The sequence below is a fragment of the Spermophilus citellus genome (genome assembly GCF_964194105.1).
Source record: "Spermophilus citellus genome assembly, chromosome: 19".
Taxonomy (NCBI): domain Eukaryota; kingdom Metazoa; phylum Chordata; class Mammalia; order Rodentia; family Sciuridae; genus Spermophilus; species Spermophilus citellus.
In genome coordinates, this window is record NC_138201.1 from 22,099,057 (window position 1) to 22,121,743 (window position 22,687).

General features: G+C 41.4%; 2 protein-coding genes and 1 long non-coding RNA gene across 3 annotated transcripts in view; all 3 read left to right on the top strand.

The window, feature by feature from the left end:
- Positions 1-22,687, top strand: part of LOC308638623 (uncharacterized protein) — a gene marked incomplete at its 3' end in the record, with an annotated part of 126,577 nt that overhangs the window by 10,246 nt on the left and 93,644 nt on the right. The window lies entirely within an intron of this gene.
- Positions 506-22,435, top strand: LOC308638679. Its single transcript, XR_014019904.1, has 6 exons — positions 506-625; positions 15,228-15,342; positions 15,499-15,672; positions 18,707-18,813; positions 20,007-20,144; positions 22,370-22,435. It is a non-coding gene; the product is annotated as an uncharacterized lncRNA (long non-coding RNA).
- On the top strand, positions 3,392-9,694 carry LOC308638606 (transcription factor 20-like; the record flags this gene model as incomplete). Its single annotated transcript, XM_081276230.1, is given in 5 exon segments — positions 3,392-3,669; positions 3,672-3,892; positions 3,894-5,570; positions 5,574-9,270; positions 9,687-9,694. Coding segments are annotated over 5 exon segments (5,733 nt in total). The 5' UTR covers positions 3,392-3,539.

Sequence of the window (22,687 nt, forward strand, 5' to 3'; positions counted from 1 at the left end):
CAAAGTCCCATATCACCTTTTTCCTTGAGAAGAGGGGGTGCCAATTTTAAGCCAGAAAAATGTCCTCAATATGAGAATTGCTTTCATCTTATAAAATTTCATTCTCAGTATCTGTCACAATCAGCATTTTTCAGATATGAACTATAATTCCATATGAACTATAATTTTTTTAAAAAATATTTTTTAGTTGTTAATGTACCTTTATTTTATTTGTATGTGGTGCTGAGAATCGAACCCAGTGCCTCACACATACCAGGCAAACATTCTACCACTGAGCCACAACCCCAGCCCTATGAACTATAATTTTGATAATTATTTGATTTTTCTCTTCTGGCTGGGCATATGTTAGTATTGTAATAAGTTTCTTCAGTAGTAAATTAGGTGGATTGGATCAAGTGATTTCTAATGCTGCTTTCATCTTTGATACACCTTTTAATCTTTTTCCAGTTATTTGATGTTTTTTCTTCCTGAGCACCTAAAAGCATTTTTTATTCATCCTATTTAGTTTTACATAGCAGTGGAATGCACTTTGACAGATCATACATAAATGGAGTATAACTTCCCATTCTTCTGGTCGTACATGGTGTAGACTCACATTGGTCACGAAGTCATATATGCACATAGGGTAATTATGTCAGATCCATTCTGCTATCCTTTCTACCCCTATTCCTCATCCCTTCCCTTCATTTCCCTCTGCCTGATCCACAGTACCTCTGTTCTTTCCTAGGCACCCCAACCCTTATTTTGAATTAGCATCTGAAAATCAGAGGAAACATTCGCCCTTTGGTTCTCAGGGATTAACTAATTTTGTTTAACATGATATTCTCCAGCTCCATTCATTTACCACCAAATGCCATAATTTCATTCTTCAAGGCTGAGTAATATCTGGTTGTGTGTATATATACCACATTTTCTTTATTCATCTGTTGAAAGCACCTAGGTTGGTTTCATAGTTCAGCTATAACATTGATGTGGCTGCTTCACTGTAGTGTGCTGACTTTAAGTCCTTAGGGTATAAACTGAGAATTGGGATAACTGGGTCAATTCCAAGTTTTCTGAGGAATCTCCATACTGCTTTCCATAGTGGTTGCACCAGTTTGCCTCCCTACCAGCAAAGTATGAGTGTACCTTTCCCTACATCCTCACCACATTTATTGTGTCTTGTATTCTTGATAATTGCCATTCTGACTGAAGTGAGATGAAATGGCAGTGTAGATTTGATTTGCATTTCTGTAATTACTAGAAAAGAACATTTTTTCATGTATTTGTTGATTGCATTTCTTCTGTGAAATATCTGTTCAGATCCTTAGCCCATTTATTGATTGGGCTATTTATTTGGTATGAAGTTTTTCGAGCTCTTCATATATTCTGGAGATTAACGCTGTATCTGAAGTGCATGTGGTAAAGATTTTCTCCCATTCAGTAGGCTTTCTCTTCATGTTATTCTTTTGCTGAGAAGACGCTAAAAGGCTTCTTATTTGATTCTATCCCATTTATTGATTCTTGATTTTCTTGTGCTTTAGAGGTCTTGTTAAGAAAGTAAGTTCCTAAGCTGACATGGTGGAGACTTGGACCTACTTTTTTCTTCAGTTAGCTGCAGGGTCTCTAGGGTGTGGTGCCTAAGTCCTTGATCCACATGAGTTTTGTTCAGGGTGAGATGTAGAGGTTTAATTTCACTTTGCTACATGTGTGTTTCTAGTTTCACCGGCACCATTTGTTGAAGATGCTCTCTTTTCTCCAGTGTATGTTTTTGGTGCCGTTTTCTAGTGTGAAATAACTGTATTTATGTGGGGTTTTCTCTGTGTCTTCTGTTCTTTACCATTGTTCTGTGTGTCTGTTTTGGTGCCAATACCATGCTGTTTTTGTTACCATGGCTTGGTGGTGTAGTGTAAGGTCGGGTATTGATTGTGATGCCTCCTGCATCATTTTTCTTGGCTATTCTGGGTCTCTAATTTTTCCAAATGAATTTTATGATTGCTTTTTCTAGTTCTATGAAGAATGTTATTGGGATTTTAAGAGTAATTGCATTGAATTTGTATACCACTTTGGGTAGTATGGCCATTTTGACAATATTAATTCTGCCTGTCAAGGAGCATGGGAGATCTTTCCATCTTCTAAGGTCTTCTTTAATTTCTTTCTTTTTAAAAATTTTGTTGTAGTTGTAGATAGACAGAATGCCTTTATTTTGTATATAACTAAGGATCGAACCCAGTGCCTGGCACATGCTAGGTGAGCACTCTGCCACTGAGCCACAGCCCAGCCCTAATTTCTTTCTTTAGTGTTCTGTAGTTTTCACAGTAGAGGTCTGTCACATCTTTTGTTCAGTTTATTCCCAAGTATTTTATTTTCTTGAGTCCTATTGTGAATGGGATAGTTTTCCTAATTTCTCCTTCATTTGATTTCCCATTGGTATTTAGGTATGTCATTGATTTGGGGTAATTACCCAATAGATTTTGATGCGTCCGTATTCTCATTTATTTCTGAAAAAAATTGTTATTTCTCTCCTGATTTTATCTGTGATCCAATCCTAATTCATTGAGTATTTTAACCACCAGGCATTAAATGGTTTGTTTCTTGTCATTAACTTCTCACTTCATTAGTTTATGATCTTATGGGATGTAAGAAGTTATCTCTCTTTCTTGTATTTACCTTGTACCCAAAAATATGAAGTCTATTTATTTATTTATTTTGGTACTGAAGATTGAACTCGGGGGCACTTGACCATTGAGCCACATCCCCAGCCCTATTTTATTTAGAGACAGGGTCTCACTGAGTTGCTTAGCACCCTGCATTGCTGAGGGTGGCACTGAACTCCAGATCCTTCTGTCAGCCTCCCAAGCTGCTGGGTTTACAGCTGTGCTCCACTGCACCAGGAAATATGAAGTATTTTAAAGAATGTTCATTGTTTCATGGAAAAGCAAATGAATTCATGGTTGATGGATCAGAGAATTCATATATGTCTGTTAGGTCCGTCTGATTAATATTAGTTAGTTCTGAAGAGGCTGGGTGGCAGGGTCTCCTTCTTGGGTGGGCATGGTACAGAAGCATCTCCCCAAACCTCAGCAGTGTTAAGAGCCTAGAGTGTGGTCCTCACAAGGCCTTGTCTGCCACCACAAACTCTGTTCAATGTGTGGCTCCCTCCAATTGTCACTTCCTCCAACCCCCACCATCTCCAGTCCACTTTAGTGTACTTTTTGTTTAAAAGCATTGACACAGCTGTTGGGTATATGGCTTAGCAGTAGAGTGCTTCCCTAGCATGTATGAGAACCTGGATGTGGTGCTCATCTCTTCAAAGAAACTCTTGCCAATGAAGAAGCTCCTCAAGGGAGATCCTGGCTGGGGAGCGAGCCTCGAGGGGCTGCGGCCCCGCTGCCAGCCCGGGCGTCCGAGCTGGAGGCGGCGGAGGCACCCCCACCCCCACCCCGCGCAGCGCCGCCCGCCACCGCCGCTCCCTCCCCTCCCGCCCCCGGCGGAGGCCGAGGGACGGGGCGGGGCTCCCGCAGGAGGGCTGTTGGCCTGCTGCTGTGCTGCTGAACAGTATGCAGTCCTTCCGGGAGCAAAGCAGTTACCACGGAAACCAGCAGAGCTACCCACAGGAGGTACAGGGCTCATCCCGGATAGAAGAGTTCAGCCCTCGTCAGGCCCAGATGTTCCAGAATTTTGGGGGTGCCGTGGTGGCAGTGGTGGCAGTGGAGGCAGCAGTGGTGGGGGACGACGAGGAACAGCAGCTGCTGCAGCAATGGCTAGAGAGACCTCTGGCCATCAAGGCTACCAGGGCTTCAGGAAAGAGGCTGGAGATTTTTACTACATGGCAGGCAACAAAGATCCCGTGGCGACAGGAACCCCACAGCCTCCTCAGCGAAGGCCTTCTGGGCCAGTGCAGAGCTATGGACCCCCCCCAGGGGAGCAGCTTTGGCAATCAGTATGGGAGTGAAGGTCATGTGGGCCAATTTCAAGCACAGCACTCTGCCCTTGGTAGTGTGTCTCATTATCAGCAGGATTACACAGGGCCTTTTTCTCCTGGGAGTGCTCAGTACCAACAGCAGGCTTCCAGCCAGCAGCAGCAGCAGCAGCAAGTACAGCAGCTGAGACAACAGCTTTACCAATCCCATCAACCGCTGCCACAGGCCACTGGCCAACCAGCCTCCAGCTCATCCCACCTACAGGCAGTGCAGCGGCCCTCAACTCTACCATCCTCTGCTGCTGGATACCAGTTAAGAGTAGGTCAGTTTGGGCAACATTACCAGTCTTCTGCTTCCTCCTCCTCCTCCTCCTCCTCCTCCTCCTTCTCCTCCTTCCCTTCACCACAGTGTTTCAGCCAGTCTGGACAGAGCTATGATGGCAGCTACAGTGTGAATGCTGGATCTCAGTATGAAGGGCACAACGTAGGTTCTAATGCACAGGCTTATGGAACACAATCAAACTATAACTATCAGCCTCAATCTATGAAAAATTTTGAACAGGCAAAGATTCCACAAGGGGCCCAGCAGGGGCAGCAGCAGCCACAGCCACCACCGCAGCAGCAGCAGCAGCAGCAGCAGCAGCAGCAGCAACAGCAGCAACAGCAACCACAGCATCCACCTCAGCATGTGATGCAGTACACCAATGCTGCCACCAAACTGCCCCTACAAAGCCAGGTGGGGCAGTACAATCAGCCTGAGGTTCCCGTGAGGTCCCCTATGCAGTTCCACCAGAACTTCAGCCCCATCTCCAACCCTTCTCCAGCTGCCTCTGTTGTCCAGTCTCCAAGCTGTAGCTCTACCCCTTCTCCGCTCATGCAGAGTGGGGAGAATCTCCAGTGTGGGCAAGGCAACGTGTCCATGGGTTCCAGAAACCGAATTTTACAGTTAATGCCTCAACTCAGTCCAACCCCATCTATGATGCCCAGTCCTAATTCTCATGCTTCAGGCTTCAAAGGGTTTGGGATAGAAGGGGTGCCAGAAAAGCGGCTGACGGATCCCGGGTTGAGTAGTTTGAGTGCCCTGAGTACTCAGGTGGCTAATCTTCCTAATATTGTCCAACACATGTTACTTTCTGATGCCCTGACACCTCAGAAGAAGACCTCCAAGAGGCCCTCGTCATCATCTAAGAAAGCAGATAGCTGCACAAACTCAGAAGGCTCCTCGCAGCCCAAGGAACAACTGAAGTCCCCTATGGCAGAGTCATTGGATGGAGGCTGCTCTAGCAGCTCCGAGGATCAAGGTGAGAGAGTGAGGCAGCTGAGTGGCCAGAGCACCAGTTCCAATACCACCTACAAGGGTGGAGCCTCAGAGAAAGCTGGCTCCTCACCAGCACAAAGTGCTCAGAATAAACCCCCCAGACTCAGTGCCAGTCCTGCAGCTAGAGAAGAGGCCACCTCACCAGGAGCCAAGGACACATCACTGTCATCTGAGGGGAACCCAAAAGTCAATGAGAAGACAGTTAGAGTAATTGTCTCCAGGGAAGCCATGACAGGTCGGGTAGAAAAGCCTGGTGGACAAGAGAAAGGCTCCCAAGAGGACGAACCTGCAGCCACTCAGAGGCCACCTAGCAACAGTGGGGCAAAGGAAGGCAGTCACACATCACTTCCATAGCCAGAGCCTCCAGGAGGAGGGAACAAAGGAAACAAGAATGGTGATAATAGCTCCAACCACAATGGAGAGGGAAATGGCCAGAGTGGCCACTCTGCAGTGGGTCCCAGTTTCACAGGCAGAACTGAGCCTAGCAAGTCTCCTGGAAGCCTGCGCTATAGTTACAAAGACAGCTTTGGGTCAGCGGTGCCGCGAAATGTCAGTGGCTTTCCCCAGTATGCTACAGGGCAAGAAAAGGGGGATTTCACTGGCCATGGGGAACGAAAGGGTAGAAATGAGAAGTTCCCAAGCCTCCTGCAGGAAGTGCTTCAGGGTTACCACCACCACCCGGACAGGAGGTATTCCAGGAGTGCTCAGGAGCATCAGGGGATGGCTGGTGGCCTAGAAGGAACCACGAGGCCCAACGTCTTAGTCAGTCAGACCAATGAATTAGCTAGCAGGGGCCTTCTGAACAAAAGCATTGGATCCCTGTTAGAAAACCCCCACTGGGGCCCTTGGGAAAGGAAATCAAGCAGCACTGCTCCTGAAATGAAACAGATCAATTTGGCTGACTATCCAATTCCCAGAAAGTTTGAAATAGAACCATCATCAGCCCATGAGCCCGGGGGCTCCCTCTCTGAAAGGAGGTCAGTGATCTGTGATATTTCTCCACTAAGACAGATTGTCAGGGATCCGGGTGCTCACTCACTGGGACACATGGGTGCTGACACCAGAATTGGGAGGAATGAACGTGTCAACCCAAGTTTAAGTCAGTCAGTCATTCTTCCAGGTGGGTTGGTATCCATGGAAACAAAGCTAAAATCCCAGAGTGGGCAGATAAAAGAGGAAGACTTTGAACAATCCAAATCCCAAGCTAGTTTCAACAACAAGAAATCTGGAGACCACTGCCATCCCGCTAGCATCAAGCATGAGTCTTACCGCGGCAATGCCAGCCCTGGAGCAGCGGCCCAGGCTATGAGGGGTCGGTCCCCTTCTCAGTATCATGATTTTGCAGAAAAATTGAAAATGTCTCCCGGAAGAAGCAGAGGCCCAGGGGGAGACCCTCATCACATGAACCCACACATGACCTTTTCAGAGAGGGCCAACAGGAGTTTGCATGCTCCCTTTTCTCCCAACCCAGAAAGCCTGGCCTCTGCTTATCACACAAACACTCGGGCTCATGCTTACAGGGACCCTAACGCAGGTTTGAATTCCCAGCTCCATTATAAGAGACAGATGTACCAACAGCAGCAAGAGGAATACAAAGACTGGAGCAGCAGTTCTGCTCAGGGAGTAATTGCTGCGGCTCAGCACAGGCAAGAGGGGCCACGGAAGAGCCCACGGCAACAGCAGTTTTTTGACCGAGTACGGAGTCCTCTGAAAAACGACAAAGACGGTATGATGTATGGGCCACCTGTAGGGACTTACCATGACCCCAGTGGTCAGGAAGCGGGACGCTGCCTCATGTCTAGTGACGGCCTGCCTAACAAAGGCATGGAATTGAAGCATGGCTCCCAGAAATTGCAACAAGAATCTTGTTGGGATCTTTCTCGGCAAACTTCTCCTGCTAAGAGCAGTGGTCCTCCAGGAATGTCTAATCAAAAAAGGTATGGGCCACCACATGAGACCGATGGACACGGACTAGCTGAATCTACACAGTCATCCAAACCTAGTAATGTAATGCTGAGGCTCCCGGGTCAGGAGGATCATTCGTCTCAAAACCCCTTAATCATGCGGAGGCGTGTGTGTTCTTTTATCTCTCCCATCCCCAGTAAGAGACAGTCACAAGATCTAAAGAACACTAGTGCTGATGATAAAGGGCGCCTCCTTCACCCATCAAAAGAAGGCACCGATAAAGCCTTCAATTCCTACGCCCACCTTTCTCACAGTCAGGACATCAAGTCTATCCCTAAGAGAGATTCCTCCAAGGACCTCCCAAGCCCAGATAATATAAACTGTCCTGCTGTTACCCTTACAAGCCCTGCTAAGACCAAAATACTGCCCCCACGGAAAGGACGGGGACTGAAATTGGAAGCTATAGTTCAGAAGATCACGTCCCCAAATATTAGGCGGAGTGCATCTACAAACAGTGCAGAGGCAGGAGGAGACACGGTCACGCTGGATGACATATTGTCTCTGAAGAGTGGTCCTCCAGAGGGTGGTACTGTGGCTGCTCAAGAAGCTGAGATGGAGAAGAGAAAAGGTGAGGTAGTGTCCGACCTAGTTGGTCCAACCAACCAGGAGTTAAATGTTGAAAAGCCTCTTCCGAGGTCTTCAGAAGTGTGGCATGGCAGTGGGGACGACAAAGTAAAGGCAGAAACACATCCAGAAACAGTTCCCGCTGGAAAGGAACCCCCTGGTGCCATGACAGCGGCAACCTCACAGAAGCCTGGCAGTAACCAAGGGAGACCAGATGGTTCCCTGGGCAGAGCAGCACCTTTACTCTTTCCTGACTCAAAGAATGTAGCTCCAGTGGGCATATTGGCCCCAGAGGCAAACCCCAAGGCAGAAGAGAAAGAGAATGATACAGTGACAATTTCACCCAAACAAGAGAGTTTTCCCCCAAAGGGATATTTCCCATCAGGAAAGAAGAAGGAGAGACCCATAGGTAGTGTGAATAAGCAAAAGAAACAGCAGCAGCCACCACCTCCACCACCCCAACCCCCTCAGATACCAGAAGGTTCTGCAGATGGAGAGCCAAAGCCAAAAAAGCAGAGGCAAAGGAGGGAGAGAAGGAAGCCTGGAGCCCAGCCAAGGAAGTGGAAAACCAAACAAGCAGTTCCCATCGTAGAGCCCCAAGAACCTGAGATCAAGCTCAAATATGCCACTCAGCCACTGGATAAAACAGATGCTAAGAACAAGTCTTTTTTCCCTTATATTCATGTAGTAAATAAGTGTGAACTTGGAGCCGTTTGTACAATCATCAATGCTGAAGAAGAGGAACAGACCAAATTGGTGAGGGGTCGGAAAAGTCAGAGGTCCCTAACCCCTCCCCCCAGCAGCACTGAAAGCAAGGTGCTCCCAGCTTCGTCCTTTATGCTGCAGGGGCCTGTGGTGACAGAGTCTTCTGTTATGGGGCACCTGGTTTGCTGTCTGTGTGGCAAGTGGGCCAGTTACCGGAACATGGGTGACCTCTTTGGACCCTTTTATCCCCAAGATTATGCAGCCACTCTCCCGAAGAATCTACCTCCCAAGAGGGCCACGGAAATGCAGAGCAAAGTCAAGGTACGGCACAAAAGTGCTTCCAATGGCTCTAAGACGGACACTGAGGAGGAGGAGGAGCAGCAGCAGCAGAAGGAGCAGAGGAGCCTGGCTGCACATCCCAGGTTCAAGCGGCGCCACCGCTCAGAAGACTGTGGTGGAGGCCCTCGGTCCCTGTCCAGGGGGCTCCCTTGTAAAAAAGCAGCCACTGAGGGCAGCAGTGAAAAGACTGTTTTGGACACAAAGCCCTCTGTGCCCACCACTTCAGAAGGTGGCTCCGAGCTGGAGTTACAAATCCCTGAACTACCTCTTGACAGCAACGAATTTTGGGTCCATGAGGGTTGTATTCTCTGGGCCAATGGAATCTACCTGGTCTGTGGCAGGCTCTACGGCCTGCAGGAAGCGCTGGAAATAGCCAGAGAGATGAAATGCTCCCACTGCCAGGAGGCCGTCGCCACCCTGGGCTGCTACAACAAAGGCTGCTCCTTCCGATACCATTACCCATGTGCCATCGACGCAGGTAAGCTGAGAACGCATACCCTTGCCCAGGGCATCCAGAGGGCCAGGACATACAATTTGGTCATCTCCCTTCTTTATAGTTCTTTTTGCCTCTCCTGGACCTCTTCTGTTTGTAAATTCTAAAAGAATGCAGAGAATAAATATGAAGGAGTAAAATGGGGTATTTTTTTTTTTTTGGTAATTTTTTAGTAACAGTTTTCTTCGTCTAATTCACATGTGCTTTGCATATTTAAATGTACACTTCAGTGTCTTCTAGTGTACTCACAGTTGTGTAGCCATCACCACAGTAGATTTTTTTAACATTTTCATTACCTTGTAAAAAAGCTCCTACCAATCTAGAGTCACTCAACTTCCTTCCCCTCCCCCCAGACACCCCACCCCCACCCCCACCCCTGCAACCACCCATCTGCCTTCTAGCTCTATAGATTTGCCTGTTCTGGGCATTTCATGTAAATGAAGTCATACAGTATGTGACCTTTTGTAACCAGATTCTTTCACATATCGTAGTTACTTACAAGGTTTATCCATGTTATAGCATGTATTAGTACTTTATTTTTATTGCCAAACAGTATTTTATTATAAATGATATATACTGCTTTATTTATCCATTCATCAGTTGATGGACATTTGGGTTATTTCCAGTTTTTTATTTTTATGAATAATGTTACGGTAAAACATTCACATATAAATCTTTATGAGGACATGTGTTTCAGTACTCTCATGTATTTAACCAAGAGAAGAATTGCTGAGTGGTATGGTAACTCGTGTTTGACCTTTTGAGGAGCTGCCAGGCTTTTCCAAAATAGCTGCACTATTTTACATCACAACCAGTGGTGTATTAGGTTTTAATTTCTCCACATCCTTGCCGACACTTGTTATTATCTGTCTTTTTTATTGTTATTACTATTATTGTGGTCATCCCAGTGGGTATGAAATGGTATTTAATTGTGGATTTTATTTGGATTTCCCTAATGGCTCATGATGATATGTGTCTCTTGCTTTGCCCATTGTTAAATTGGATTGTCTTTTTATTGTTGAGTTTTAAGAATACTTTGCATTTCTGGATACAAGCACCTATGGAGCTTAGTTTGCAAAAATATTTTCTCCCAGGACTGGAATTGTGGTTCAGTGGAAGAGCACTTGCCTAGTATGTATGAGGCACTGCGTTCAATTCTCAGCACCACTTATAAATAAATTAATAAAATAAAGGTCCATAAATATCTAAAAAAAAAAAATTTAAAAAAAAAAAGGGAGATCCTGGCTGGTGTGGGCCATATGTGGAGGTCCTGACGTCACAGCCTAGAGAAGCAGAGAGGCCCTGGGTGTCTCCATGCATCTACTGACTTGTTTCACAAGTTTGACTTGAGTCCTGGAGGCCAAACTGGGAGTCAGTTATGTAGGTTAGAACAGTGTCCAAATTAGTATGTCGGGCCTCCTTCATTTCAGTGAGTATTTAGAGATAAAACAAATTAAGTACGATAAATGCAATGAAGGAGGGTCTGTAAAGGACCTGAACCGGGTGGTAAGCTTTCAGGATCCAAGACTGGCTTGCTTCTGAGTGAGGCTTCATCATCCTGTGATGGGCAGGAAGAGTGGGTCCAAACCTGTAAGGAGCCACGTGGAACCAGAGGCATTGGAGCAGGGGCAGGGATATGAAATAAAGCCCTAGGCCCTGCAGGGAGGGAACCAGGCACTCCAGGCCATGCCCAGCCACAGAGCCCTGTCCCCGGAGCTCATACTGCCAAGGCCAACTCGGCTGGAAGAGGCCGCACTGCACTGCAGCGGAGACTCTCCTTGGAGTTCCCGAGGTCCGGCGAGTGCTGTGGGCCTCCTGGACTAACCCCAATTCTGCTCCTGCATTCTTGCTGTCCTCCAGGAGGGCAGACACGCCCTCCTCTCCACGCCCTAGCGTGGAACTGGGCAGAGAGCTGCAGGTAGGGAAGCTCAGTGTGCAGCGTGGTGTGTGTGGTGGTGGTGGAGGATTAGGCCCTGGATGCAGAAGCGTTAGGGACCCAGGAGCTGGACGGGGTACTACAGCTCCCCCTACTGGACAGAAGAGCCAGGCGCAGAACACAGTGCAGGGGGCGGGCCCACCAGGAGCCAATCACCGACGGCCAGGCAGATTGTGGCGCGTGCGTGCGTGCCCACGCACTTGTGTTTACCAGTGTCTCCCAGCAACGACTGTTTTGCCCGATGGCTGGTGGATAGCTAATGGAGGAGCCGCCTTGGTAGGCCGCTGGACACAGGCAGTTGGCCACGTCTGCAGGAATGGCCAGAGCCTGGAAAAAGTTTGTTTATTTAAGCCTTGGGACCAAGGTTATTGGATATAACCCCCTTGGGAAGATCCACCAGGCTGCCAAAAATTGTGACCTGAAAAGAATTGAACGCTATCTGGGACGCGGCTGTCATGTTGATGATACTGACCAAAAAAATAGGTAATAGGGTCTGGAGGCCAGGGGCTGAGGGGCACAGGGCCAATGGGGGAAAGCTGGGCTGTTGGAATGGAAGCCTGCTCCATCCAGGCTGTGCCGGTGGGGGCAGAGCAGAAGGGAGACCGGTTCTCCTTTCACCAGGATGTTTGACTTTAAATACCCCGTGGAGTCCTCGATATCCAGGACCTGCAACCTTTGGAGGTCCGGTGCCCAGGACTTCTAATGGGCAAATAAACAAAAACGAAACTTCAACTGGTTTCCCAGACACTTAAAATTTCCCTATAGGGTGACTGACTTTAAAAAAAAAAATTAGATATACACAGCAGCTGTTAATGTGCACATTTTCAAAAGCATGGAGAAAAGTGTATGAGAAAAGTATTCTCATAATACAGCAACACCAGGGCTAAGGAAAGTTTTCAGATACGATATCTGTTGTGTCCTGAGGGCCTTACAAGACTCTGAATTGGGAAGATGTTTCCATGTTCATTCTTGTTTTGTTTTAAAAATTATTTCACACTAGTTTATTTAGGGGTGTGACTTTCACCCCTAAACTAAGCTTTTACTTATTTCTCACATGCTTCACTCACTAGTTCATCAAATCCTGAAGGATAACTTGGTGTCATCCTGATCATCCAGCCATCTTCATAACAGCACTTGTTGACAATCCCTGAATTTTCTGCAAATACTTCCTTAACTGCAGGTACTTTTCCAGAGAGAGGACACTAGAGTCACTAGCAGCTTTTCACACTTTCCAAAGCACCAAACACAACATGCTTTTTCAATTTTGTCACCACATTGGGCACACTACACTAAAAAAGCATCTGCGAAGAGCTTCCTGCACAAAATTGCAAATTGCTGATTCCACTGTTCCAGTATCCTTTCTTGTAGTTATCCATTACTGAGTATGTGTTCAAGCAGGTAGAGCAGAGCATTGGTTGAGAGCATCCAGGCATTGCAGGCTCTCAGTCACTAGGGCCAAGGGAGCAGCACACAAAGGGTGCCTATCCTGCAGCGATGCCTGCTGGTGGTTTGTGCATAGGAATACTCGTTGACCCAAAGTGTGAGCTCTTTCTGAGGTTATCGATTTCACAAAAACCAAATAAAAATATCAGTACATTTTTGAGTTCCACACGCAGTCCTTTAGGGTCATGATGACCTAAGGAAATGTTTGCAGTGAACAAAGACTTGCCATTCTATGTATCAAAATACATTATTAACTTTCACAAATTACTTGTTCACCAATGGCCAAAAGATAGGGACTGGAATAGGATAAAAAGAATACTCAAATATCTGGAAGAGTAAAATGGAATTTGGTAGGTAGCAGCTTGCACAATTTCAAATGATGCACAGAAGTTTCCATCAAGTCATCTATTTGGGGAGCATTAAACAGCTAAAACCTTAATAGCCCAATGCTGCTGCTCTTTATTCTCAAACATTGAAGCTGAGAAATGTATTTCATTTGTTAGACTTAAATTTCTTCTCTTACCAAGGATACTAAATATTTTTTTTCTATTTCATATGTTGCTGTCACTTGAGCATCTGTAAAAGAGTACTTTGATTTAAATTAGATTCCAGGGTTGGAAATGTAGTTCAGTGTTAGAGCACTTCTTGCCTGGCAAGCTCAAGGGTAAGGGTTCAGTCCCCAGCACAACATCATCATCAGCAGCAGCATAATAGATTTTAAAAAGAGAGGTAGAACAAAAGGAAGTTTTCTTTTCAATTCATTCTTTCTTAGAACAGTCTTTGCCAGCATAAAGAAGCATTTGTATTTTCTTCTAGTAAACTTGTATATAGAAGTTCTATATTACATTTCATCTATTGTAGATATTAGTACACATACATTTCATTTCATATATGCAACTATAGGTTAATAATTTTGTTCTGGTTGCATCTTGATGAAAATAGAAGAAAGCAAGTATGGAAGATTATTACTACTGCAAAAGTATTGCTTTATAAAAGTTTCACTTAAAAATACTGAAGTTCTCACCTATACTCATCTATTTTTAAATTCTATTCATTTGTACTCATGAACTGAATACCTATTTTTATGCTCATAAACTGCACAGCTATTTATTTTGTAGTTAACATATTCTATCTCATAGAATTTTCTTAAAAATTTTATGTGACAGTTAATTAAAACTGAAGTGAATAGGACTCAGTACCAAATGAAACGGTTCTTCCTCTTTTTCAATCAAGCATTTATGGAGATAGGAAATTGTGAACTTCCCTTTTGAAAAGTTAAAGTATTAAATACTGAACATTGGAAATACCTGATTTACATATATCCTGTATGTCTAAATACTGAACAAATGTAACCAATACTAATTCATTTGTGTTCTTTTTCCTTTGGCTTTAAATTACTTGGGAAAAAAATAAGCAAAGATTACTTTGCTTTTAGTTTGATCTTTTGCTTTTATTATTCAGCCTGCTTTACCTATAGTACATTTAAGAACTGAATTTAAATGCTATCCACGTGATGAGAACTGACATAAATCTATTGTTTGTTTCACATTTCACTTAAGGTAAGGCACCATAGATTATGATGGTCCTTTATTTTGTGAATGAAGTAAAAAATTTAATGCTGCCAATTATAATTGAAATGCAGCCTGAATTATTAGTGGCATTCTTATGTCAGGGTTGAAATGATAGGAAAAAAAGCATCTTAAGACTCATTGAAATACAGTTTTAAAAAGATACCTGTAAAATCACTATATTGCTACTATTTTATTAATTGAAATACTCTTTGTTGATTAATAGCAATAATCTTAGTTACAATAGCTACCAATTATGGAGCTGTTGCTTGTGTTAGAAACCCTTCATATGTTTTACATAGATTCTTTATTAAGCATCACAGTAGTATCCTGGGAGATAATTACTCATTTTAATCCTTACTTTATTAGTGAAGAAATGAGGGATAGGAAGACTATGGGATAACTAGTACATCAGAGCTTAAAGTAGAATTCAAACCAAAGATGAGCTAAATTCCAAAGCCTTATTCTTTCTAGGCAAGTTGGCTGCTCTGCTCTGGGGATGTGGCTCTTTGGTAGAGCCCTTACCTAGAATGCTCCCAGTCTGGATTTTCATGTGCTGGTCCCCAGCACCATGAAAAACCAAACAAAAATAAGTAAAATCATTGGGACTAGGCACAGTGGTACATTCCCATAATTTCAGTGACTAGGATGCTGAGACGGGAGCATTGGAAGTTCAAGGCCAGGGTAGGCAATTTAGTGAGACCCTGCATCAAAATTTTTAAAAAAATAATAATAAAAAGTGCTTAGGATATGACTCCATGATTGAGTGCCCCGAGTGCAATCGCCAGCAGGATCAGAAACAAGAAATAAGAAAAGTGTCAATGACATAGGCCAATTACTCATTAATTTAATAAGTAATGTCAGCTAATAAATATTGTACCTTCTTCAGAAGAAAATAGAGGAATTACGAGTAGCTAATGTTTATAATTGCATGAAAAGTTGTATATTTCAAAAGGTGTCTTATGAATTCCTAACAAAGCCTCTTACTTGCATAGAACCCCTCTACATTATGCCTGTGCCTATGGCAATCCAGCAGTGGTGGCTCTTCTAGTAAAGAGGAAATGCAACGTCGACCTGTGTGACAGTGATGGCAACACACCGTTGATGAAGGTAGATGTAGCCAGTGGTTTTGCAGGAAATGAAATTGATGAAATGCTTAGAAGAAAAATTGATTAATGCCATTTAGTTATAACTAATGAGTAAAACGTGAAATATTTTTCTTGGATTTCCCAAATTTACAATCTATTTCTTGGTTAAAACCAACAGGCCCTACAGTACGAGGAAGAGGAATGTGCAATTCTTCTTCTAGAACATGGTGCCAATCCAAATGTTCACAACAACAAGGGTGACACTCCTCTCCACTGTGCTATCTTTTATAGGAGCACATCAGTAGCAACAAAACTGCTTTCATTCAACGCAGACATTGAAGCCAGAAACACGGTATACATCAATCACCATTATTTCCAAAATATTTGAAATGTTTCTTTAAAATTAACAGTAATGTGTGTTAACAAATACTGATTATAAGCAGAATTTTCTCTATTAGAATATTAGCAAATGTTGGAAGTTCTCCTCGTATTCCTCCTCCTCCTCCTCTTATAGCTCATGTGTATATTTAGTTTGCCTCCATGAATTAGAATCAAGAGACTCATGCAGAAATCTGAACTTTAAGCTTTTGTGAGGGAACCCAATGTGGTCCCCCTGTGTGGTGTGGTGTGCAGGGTTTGCCTCCCAGATGCTGGGCACACATGTTCTTCAGTTTGCTACTGGCAACTGCAGCATTCACTCAGATCACCTACCTACTTTGCCTCTACTTTTATAATATGTTTTGATAAAGATTGCATGGAGGTTTCCTACTGATTTACAAAAATATGGCCTACATAATATGAATCTCTTTGAAATGGGATCAAATTATGGAATTTAGAATTTGGCATTTAAATAGTTTTCTTTATACCATAAAAATCATGTTCTCATGGGAATTTTTGTAAGCCTGATTAGGTTACTCATTGCTATAAGTGGATAAATTATTGCTAGAAGTAGATAAGTCATGGATGTTATAAGCTGTCCTATGTACTACTCTTCAGCTTTGTTCCTTAAAAATGAAAATGATTTAGTCTTTCATGATGCTAAAAATAATCCATGTAGATCAGCATAAAACTTGTTGATACACAAAATTTATGAATTACATTTTGCCTAAAATTATAAATAAGTTTTAAGTAGCAATTAAAGTGGAACCAGATTAAAAAGAATTTTGAAAAGTAGCTAAGCATTATGTTACCAGGATAATCATTACAAGTCAGAATATATTTTTAATATTATTTTTATTGGAGTTTATAGTGACACATAGTAGTTGTGTTCATACCAACAAAATCATACATGCATGGAATTCCAGTTGAGTTCATGATCCCCTCTTTTCCCTCCTGTCCTCCTCCTCCTCCTCCATTCTCCTCCTGTTTTTTGGGCTTCCTTTCACCTGTCTATTTATTTATATTTGATTGCTTCTTTCTACTTACACATAAAGGTGCAGTTCCCTGTAGTATATTTATATATGCATATAACATGATTCTTAAAGAATTCCTTCTTCATTGCCTTCCCTTCCCTATTCCCACTCTGCCTCTCAATCTCCTTTTTTTACCCTAATGATCTTCCCTATGTCTTGATATTTGTTCTTACCTTCTCTTTTTCTTAACCTCCACATATGAAACATTTGACCTTTGAGTTTCTTAATAAGTTAAACTTATTTCACTTAGCATGATATTTTTTGTTTCCATCCATTTACCAGCATATGCCATAATTTATTCTTTATGGCTGAGTAAAACTCCATTGTATGTATGTGCAACACAATTTCTTAACTCTTTCACCTATTGACAGGCACCTGGGTTGATTTTGTAATTTAGCTATTGTAAATTGTGCTCCTATAAACACACATGTGGCTGTATTACTATACTAGGTAAACTTTATTTTAGTAATTTTGGGAAAATACTGAGGTGTGGGATAGCTGGTTCATGTTGTGGTTCCCTTCTTAGATTTGGGGGAATCTCCAAACTGTTTTCCAGAGTGGTTGTACTAGTCTTGCAGTCCCACCAGCAGTGTACAAGTGTGCCTTCCCCCAACACCCTTACCAGCCTGTATTACTGTTTGTGTTCTTGATCATTACCATCTTGGCTGGAGTACGATGAAGATGAAGTCTTAATGTAGTTTTGATTTGCATTGACCTAATTGCTAGAAATGTAGATGAGCTTTTCATATTTTTTAGACATTGTGGGTTTTTTTTTTTTGAGAAATTTATGTTCAGTTCTTTTGTCCATTTATTGACTGAGTTTGTTTTTTGGTGTTAAGTTTTTTTTTAATATTTAGTTTTTAGTTGTAGTTGAACACAATACCTATACTTTATTTATTTTTATGTGGTGCTGAGGACTGAAACCCAGTGCCTTGCCTGTGTTAAGCAAGTGCTCTACCACTGAGCCACAACTCCTCCAGCCCAGTGTTAAGCTTTTTTGAGTTGGTTATTTATGTTTATTAATCCCCTACTAGTGTATTAGCTGGCAAAAATTTTTCTCCAATTCTGTAGGAAGAATATATTTTTGTATTGAGCTTTCTAACATAAATAATAAATATCTTTTATCTTATAATAAGAGAAGACATAGAGACCAATTAAGAAAAAGCAATATAGTTTACTCAAAATCTATATCTTTTAATTCAGAGCCCATTATCTTTGTGACCCTCTTGGAGCAGGAATGCCTGACATTGGTATCTGGGATTCTGATTCCATAAAGAGAAGATAATCAAGAGGACTTGTGTAACATGGAGGAAACTTCCATGTCACTGGAAAGCTCTCAGAACTCTATCCCTGCAATTTGAATTCTTCACATGGGAATTTTTGCTATGAAAAATCAGTGTCAAATAGGGGTTAAGCAATGATAAAGCTGTTTCTGTAATATTGGACATGCAATGCACAGTTCTGTAAATTTTATCTAATAGTGAAACAAAGAATCTTTCTGATGAGTCTTGGTATTTCTGGAAAAGTAGACATTCTTCAGAATCTGATTGATACACCCTACAAATGAGTTGAAAATTTGGCTCATTAATCAAATACTTAAATCCTTTACTAATATGTGTTAAGGAATGGGGCTTCTGAGATAGAAGATATAGATCACGTCCTCAAGATGCTCTTGGTTGAGTTGGGTGCCGGTTACATAACTCCAGGATGCCATGATGAATGCTCGACAGAGGCAAAGATCCGTGGAAACAGTAAATGTCTGAAGCAGTTTTGGAAATGACTGGAGTTCATGTGGCCACTCTAGGCACAGGAGAGGCATTTCAAATTGAAAGAGCAGCACTTATGGAAGAGAAGAGAGTGGCTACTCTTAATTTACATTATTATTATGTGCTTATATTCATACAGTATTTTGTAAGGTTAAGTTTAGTTGAGAAGAATTAATTTTGAGAATAAACTATTTTTGTTGTTTTTCAGAGTGGCCAAACACCACTTTTATTCGCCATAAAGAAAAAGAGACAGATGATGGTAGAATTTTTTATTAACAATAAAGCAGACATACACGCAGTTGATGATAAGGGAAGGTATAGTACTTTATTGGTTTTTTTTGAAAAAACTTAATTTTGTAGTAAAAATCACTTAAGTTAATCTATTAAATTAATGGGAATGATATAATCATTGGAATATATGTGTGAATATAGGTGGAATATATGAACAATGAACTACAATTAGGGAGAAAAGCGGTTATTGAAACTGAGTAACACAAATAAGAGTATATGGTGTGAGTCACCTGCCCTGATAATGATTGGCTGATGATTAGTATTTGATTTTGTTGATCACATGATCTTGTGTTAGCTAGAGTTTTCATTTTAGTTTTGTAAAATATGGACTTTTAGTTTGCTTTGTTAGTATTGGATTTTTTGAACTTTCTGTTATATTTTATCTTCTCCTGGTATAGTTTTCTTTTGGAAATGCTGTGTTGAGCATAAACAGACATTGAAAGTAATTTCGTCCTTTGGATGACTATTTGCTTTAAATTACTTTGTAGAATATTGATTTTAGATTATTTCTGAGTGTTAATTGCTATTGAGTGATTTTATTTTTAATTGGCATGGACAAAGGAAAGAAAATAACTTCAAAGGGAAAAAATATTTCCTTTAATGAAGATAAGATATAGGTGGGTGATAAAGAAAGAAGAAAGAAGCTTTACATTCACACATGACTGGATTGCATTCCTAGCTTTCCAAGTTGCAAAATGTATGACCTTGAAAGCAATCCTAAATATGGGTAATGACTAAATATGTTTCCTGATATGAAGAAGAGGATAACATATGCTTGAAAGCTGGTTGCCAGATTGTACATATAGCACTGATTTCAATGCCTGGCAAATGCTTCTCCAAGTGAATGACTGAAGCAATAATGACTGTTATTACCACAGTGCTACTGTTATCATGTTAGGCCTGCAAATAGCTTTTTTACTTCTTGACCTTTGGCTGACTGTGAGTTACAATGTATTACATCATCCTAGGAAGAAAAGGGAGGTTTTCTCATTGAAATCTTTGCCAACTCCAGATGAATGACATCATCATAGTTATTGTCTTTATTTTCCTCTTAGACATACAAATGACTTTCAAAGATAAAGATACGATATCTTCCAAGATGTTTATGTCTGTTAGTGTATGTAAAGCAAGATATCAAATTGGTAAAATGTAGTAAATTGGCTATTTAAATAAATTTATTAAAATGCCTAAGGTTGAAGTTATCTCTCTTATTTTAGAACCGCCCTCATGTTTGCTGTGGAACATAAATCAACACAGATAGCTGAGCTGCTTCTTCAATGTGGTGTTAATGTATCTGCTTCAGATAAGTGTGGACGGATTGCCTTGTCTTATGCCATTGCTAGTGGCAGTACTGCGTAAGTGTTTACATGACAGTACTAATCAGCATTAGATGTAGATCCACAATAGTTACACCTGTTGCATCTCACACATGAAGTGAGACTTCATAGTGTAACTATGTAAGAAACAGTAGTGAGTTAGGAAAGCTGCTCAATGTAGCCTAAAAGTAGTGATGAAAGTTTGAGCAAAGAGGAGGGAGGACCGGGGAGGGGAAATGGGGGCAGGAAAGATGGGTAGAATGAGGTAGACATTATTACCTAGGTACATGTATGACTGCACCCATGATGCGATGCTACATTGTGTACAATCAGAGAAATGAAAAGTTGTGCCATAGCTGTGTACAAGGAATCAAAATGCATTCAGCTGTCATATACATAATTAAAATTTAGAAAGATTTTAAAAAGTAATTATGCGTGCATGAGTCACCTGCAGGATTTGTTATCTCTCTCCTCCCTTTTACTCCTCTTCTCATACATGCAAGGAAATTGTTCTAGCACCAAGGTACACCACTAGCCAATACATTAGGACTTCTGCTAGAACTGACCTTGCAGTCTGGTAGAGTGTAGCTTTACTACATGTTCTCACTGATCCAATCCCTGAGTCTTCATGGTAACACACACTTATACTCAAAAGTTACAACACTCTTTTTAGTTCTCATGCACTCATGCTTTTTTATTTAACCATTGTTCCCAAGCAGCAGCACTCTGCTTTGACAGCTTGGCCTGTGTCTTTGGCCAACACACAATAAATGCTCTGACCCTGTCCCCCTTTTAGGAACCTTATATAGAACCCCCATATTGACTTTTCTTTTTCTGGTGCATTATCCTTTGAGGACTTTGTCTTTTCTGTTAGAAAATTGAAATCATTAAAAGCTATCAGAGAACTTCAAGTAAAGTCACTGAAAGAGATCAGAGTTTTCTACCATCTTGGTTAACAGATATGTACCTGGAAACCTTCCATCCCTTGAAATACATTTCCTTGACTGCAAGGGGCCCCATAGCACTATTTCCTAAGGTGGATGCCAATTTTTATTGGCACCTCTAGTGGTTGGTTTTCCCGAATAATGAAAATTTCCTAAGCTATTGGAATCACTATCTAAAGTTTTCAGCATATATTAGGTTCTTCCCCAAACGAAGAGATTAAGCAGATTCATTGAATCTCAAGAGAGCTAAGCCCCATGATGACTCCTCAGTATCCATTATGTTGAAGAGGATTTTTTGTCTTCCAAGGCAGTTGGAGATCAACGTGGGGATGTAGCTACTCTTACAAAGGTCTGCCAATTTGGTTCAACTAGGTAGAGAAGAAATAATAGTCCAAGCCAGTCCTTGGCATTTGTTAATTTCTTGCCTTTGTTATTGATGAGTCTCAAAAAAGGGGATGATTATAGTCTCTAAGGAGATATTTGTAAATAAAATTGTAAATTACTTAATCGATGATTTGCTCTGATTTACAAAGCACGAAGAGCACCAATGATAATGATAATTAAGACTCAAGCATTTTTTTAAAATAATTTTAACATTTGAATATTAGAACCTGTAAAAATATACAATAGTTTTGAGATTCTAAATAGTTAAATATGCCATTATTTTACTATTTCTTTCAATATTCTTAGTAAATCTTTATTACAACCTGGTGAACTAAAGTCATACAACCCTTATTTTTTAGAAATTCTTAAGCCTAAGAGAAAGGACTTTACAAGAACAAGGAGCTATTGTTTACAGAGGGCATTTTCTGAGTTCAGTCTACACTAGTTAATATATTTACCTGTGTTGCTCTCAATGATAATTTTAAATTAATTTTTTTTCTTTAAAAAGTATGGATTCAGTGGCACGTGCATTCATCCCAGCTACTTGGGAGCCTAAGGCAGGACAATTGCTTCAGCCCAGGAGTTTAGGATCAGCCTGGGCATCAGAACAAACATTGTACAAATAATTTTCTTTTTTTATTTCTTTTTTAGTTTTAGGTGGACACAATATCTCTATTTTTTACTTTTATGTGGTGCTGAGGATCAAACCCAGCACCCTGCACATGCCAGGCGAGCACGCTACCGCTTGAGCTGCATCCCCAGCCCCACAAATAATTTTCAAGTTAATAAAATGTCTATAAGGCTTACAAATTTGGAGAGCATATGAAAAAGTTCTGATACTAGATCTAAAACTCTATACAAAGTATTCAATTATATTTGGTCAGTGTTTTCATATGATTATTAAAATACCAATTTTATTACTTTTTTCAAATATAGCAACAGGAATTTAATTCTTCAATATATGAAAGCAGAATCTAGAACATCAGCAATTTTCAGTTCAGGTAAGACTTACAAAAGTGAGTTACTCTTGGTGTTTATGCCCTGTATTTAAAAAAAAAAAGAGCAAGGAAGTTTTGATCACAAAAGAATAATGGAAAAAAATAAATCTTTAAATTCCATTCATATTTTTCTTAATTTCCTTCTTGATCATCTAGAATCCAGAATTATTTAGCAATTAATTGTAGAAAAATTATCATCTAAATGATATTATCTGAAGAAATTTTACATTAATTTTGAACCCTGAAATTTTATGGC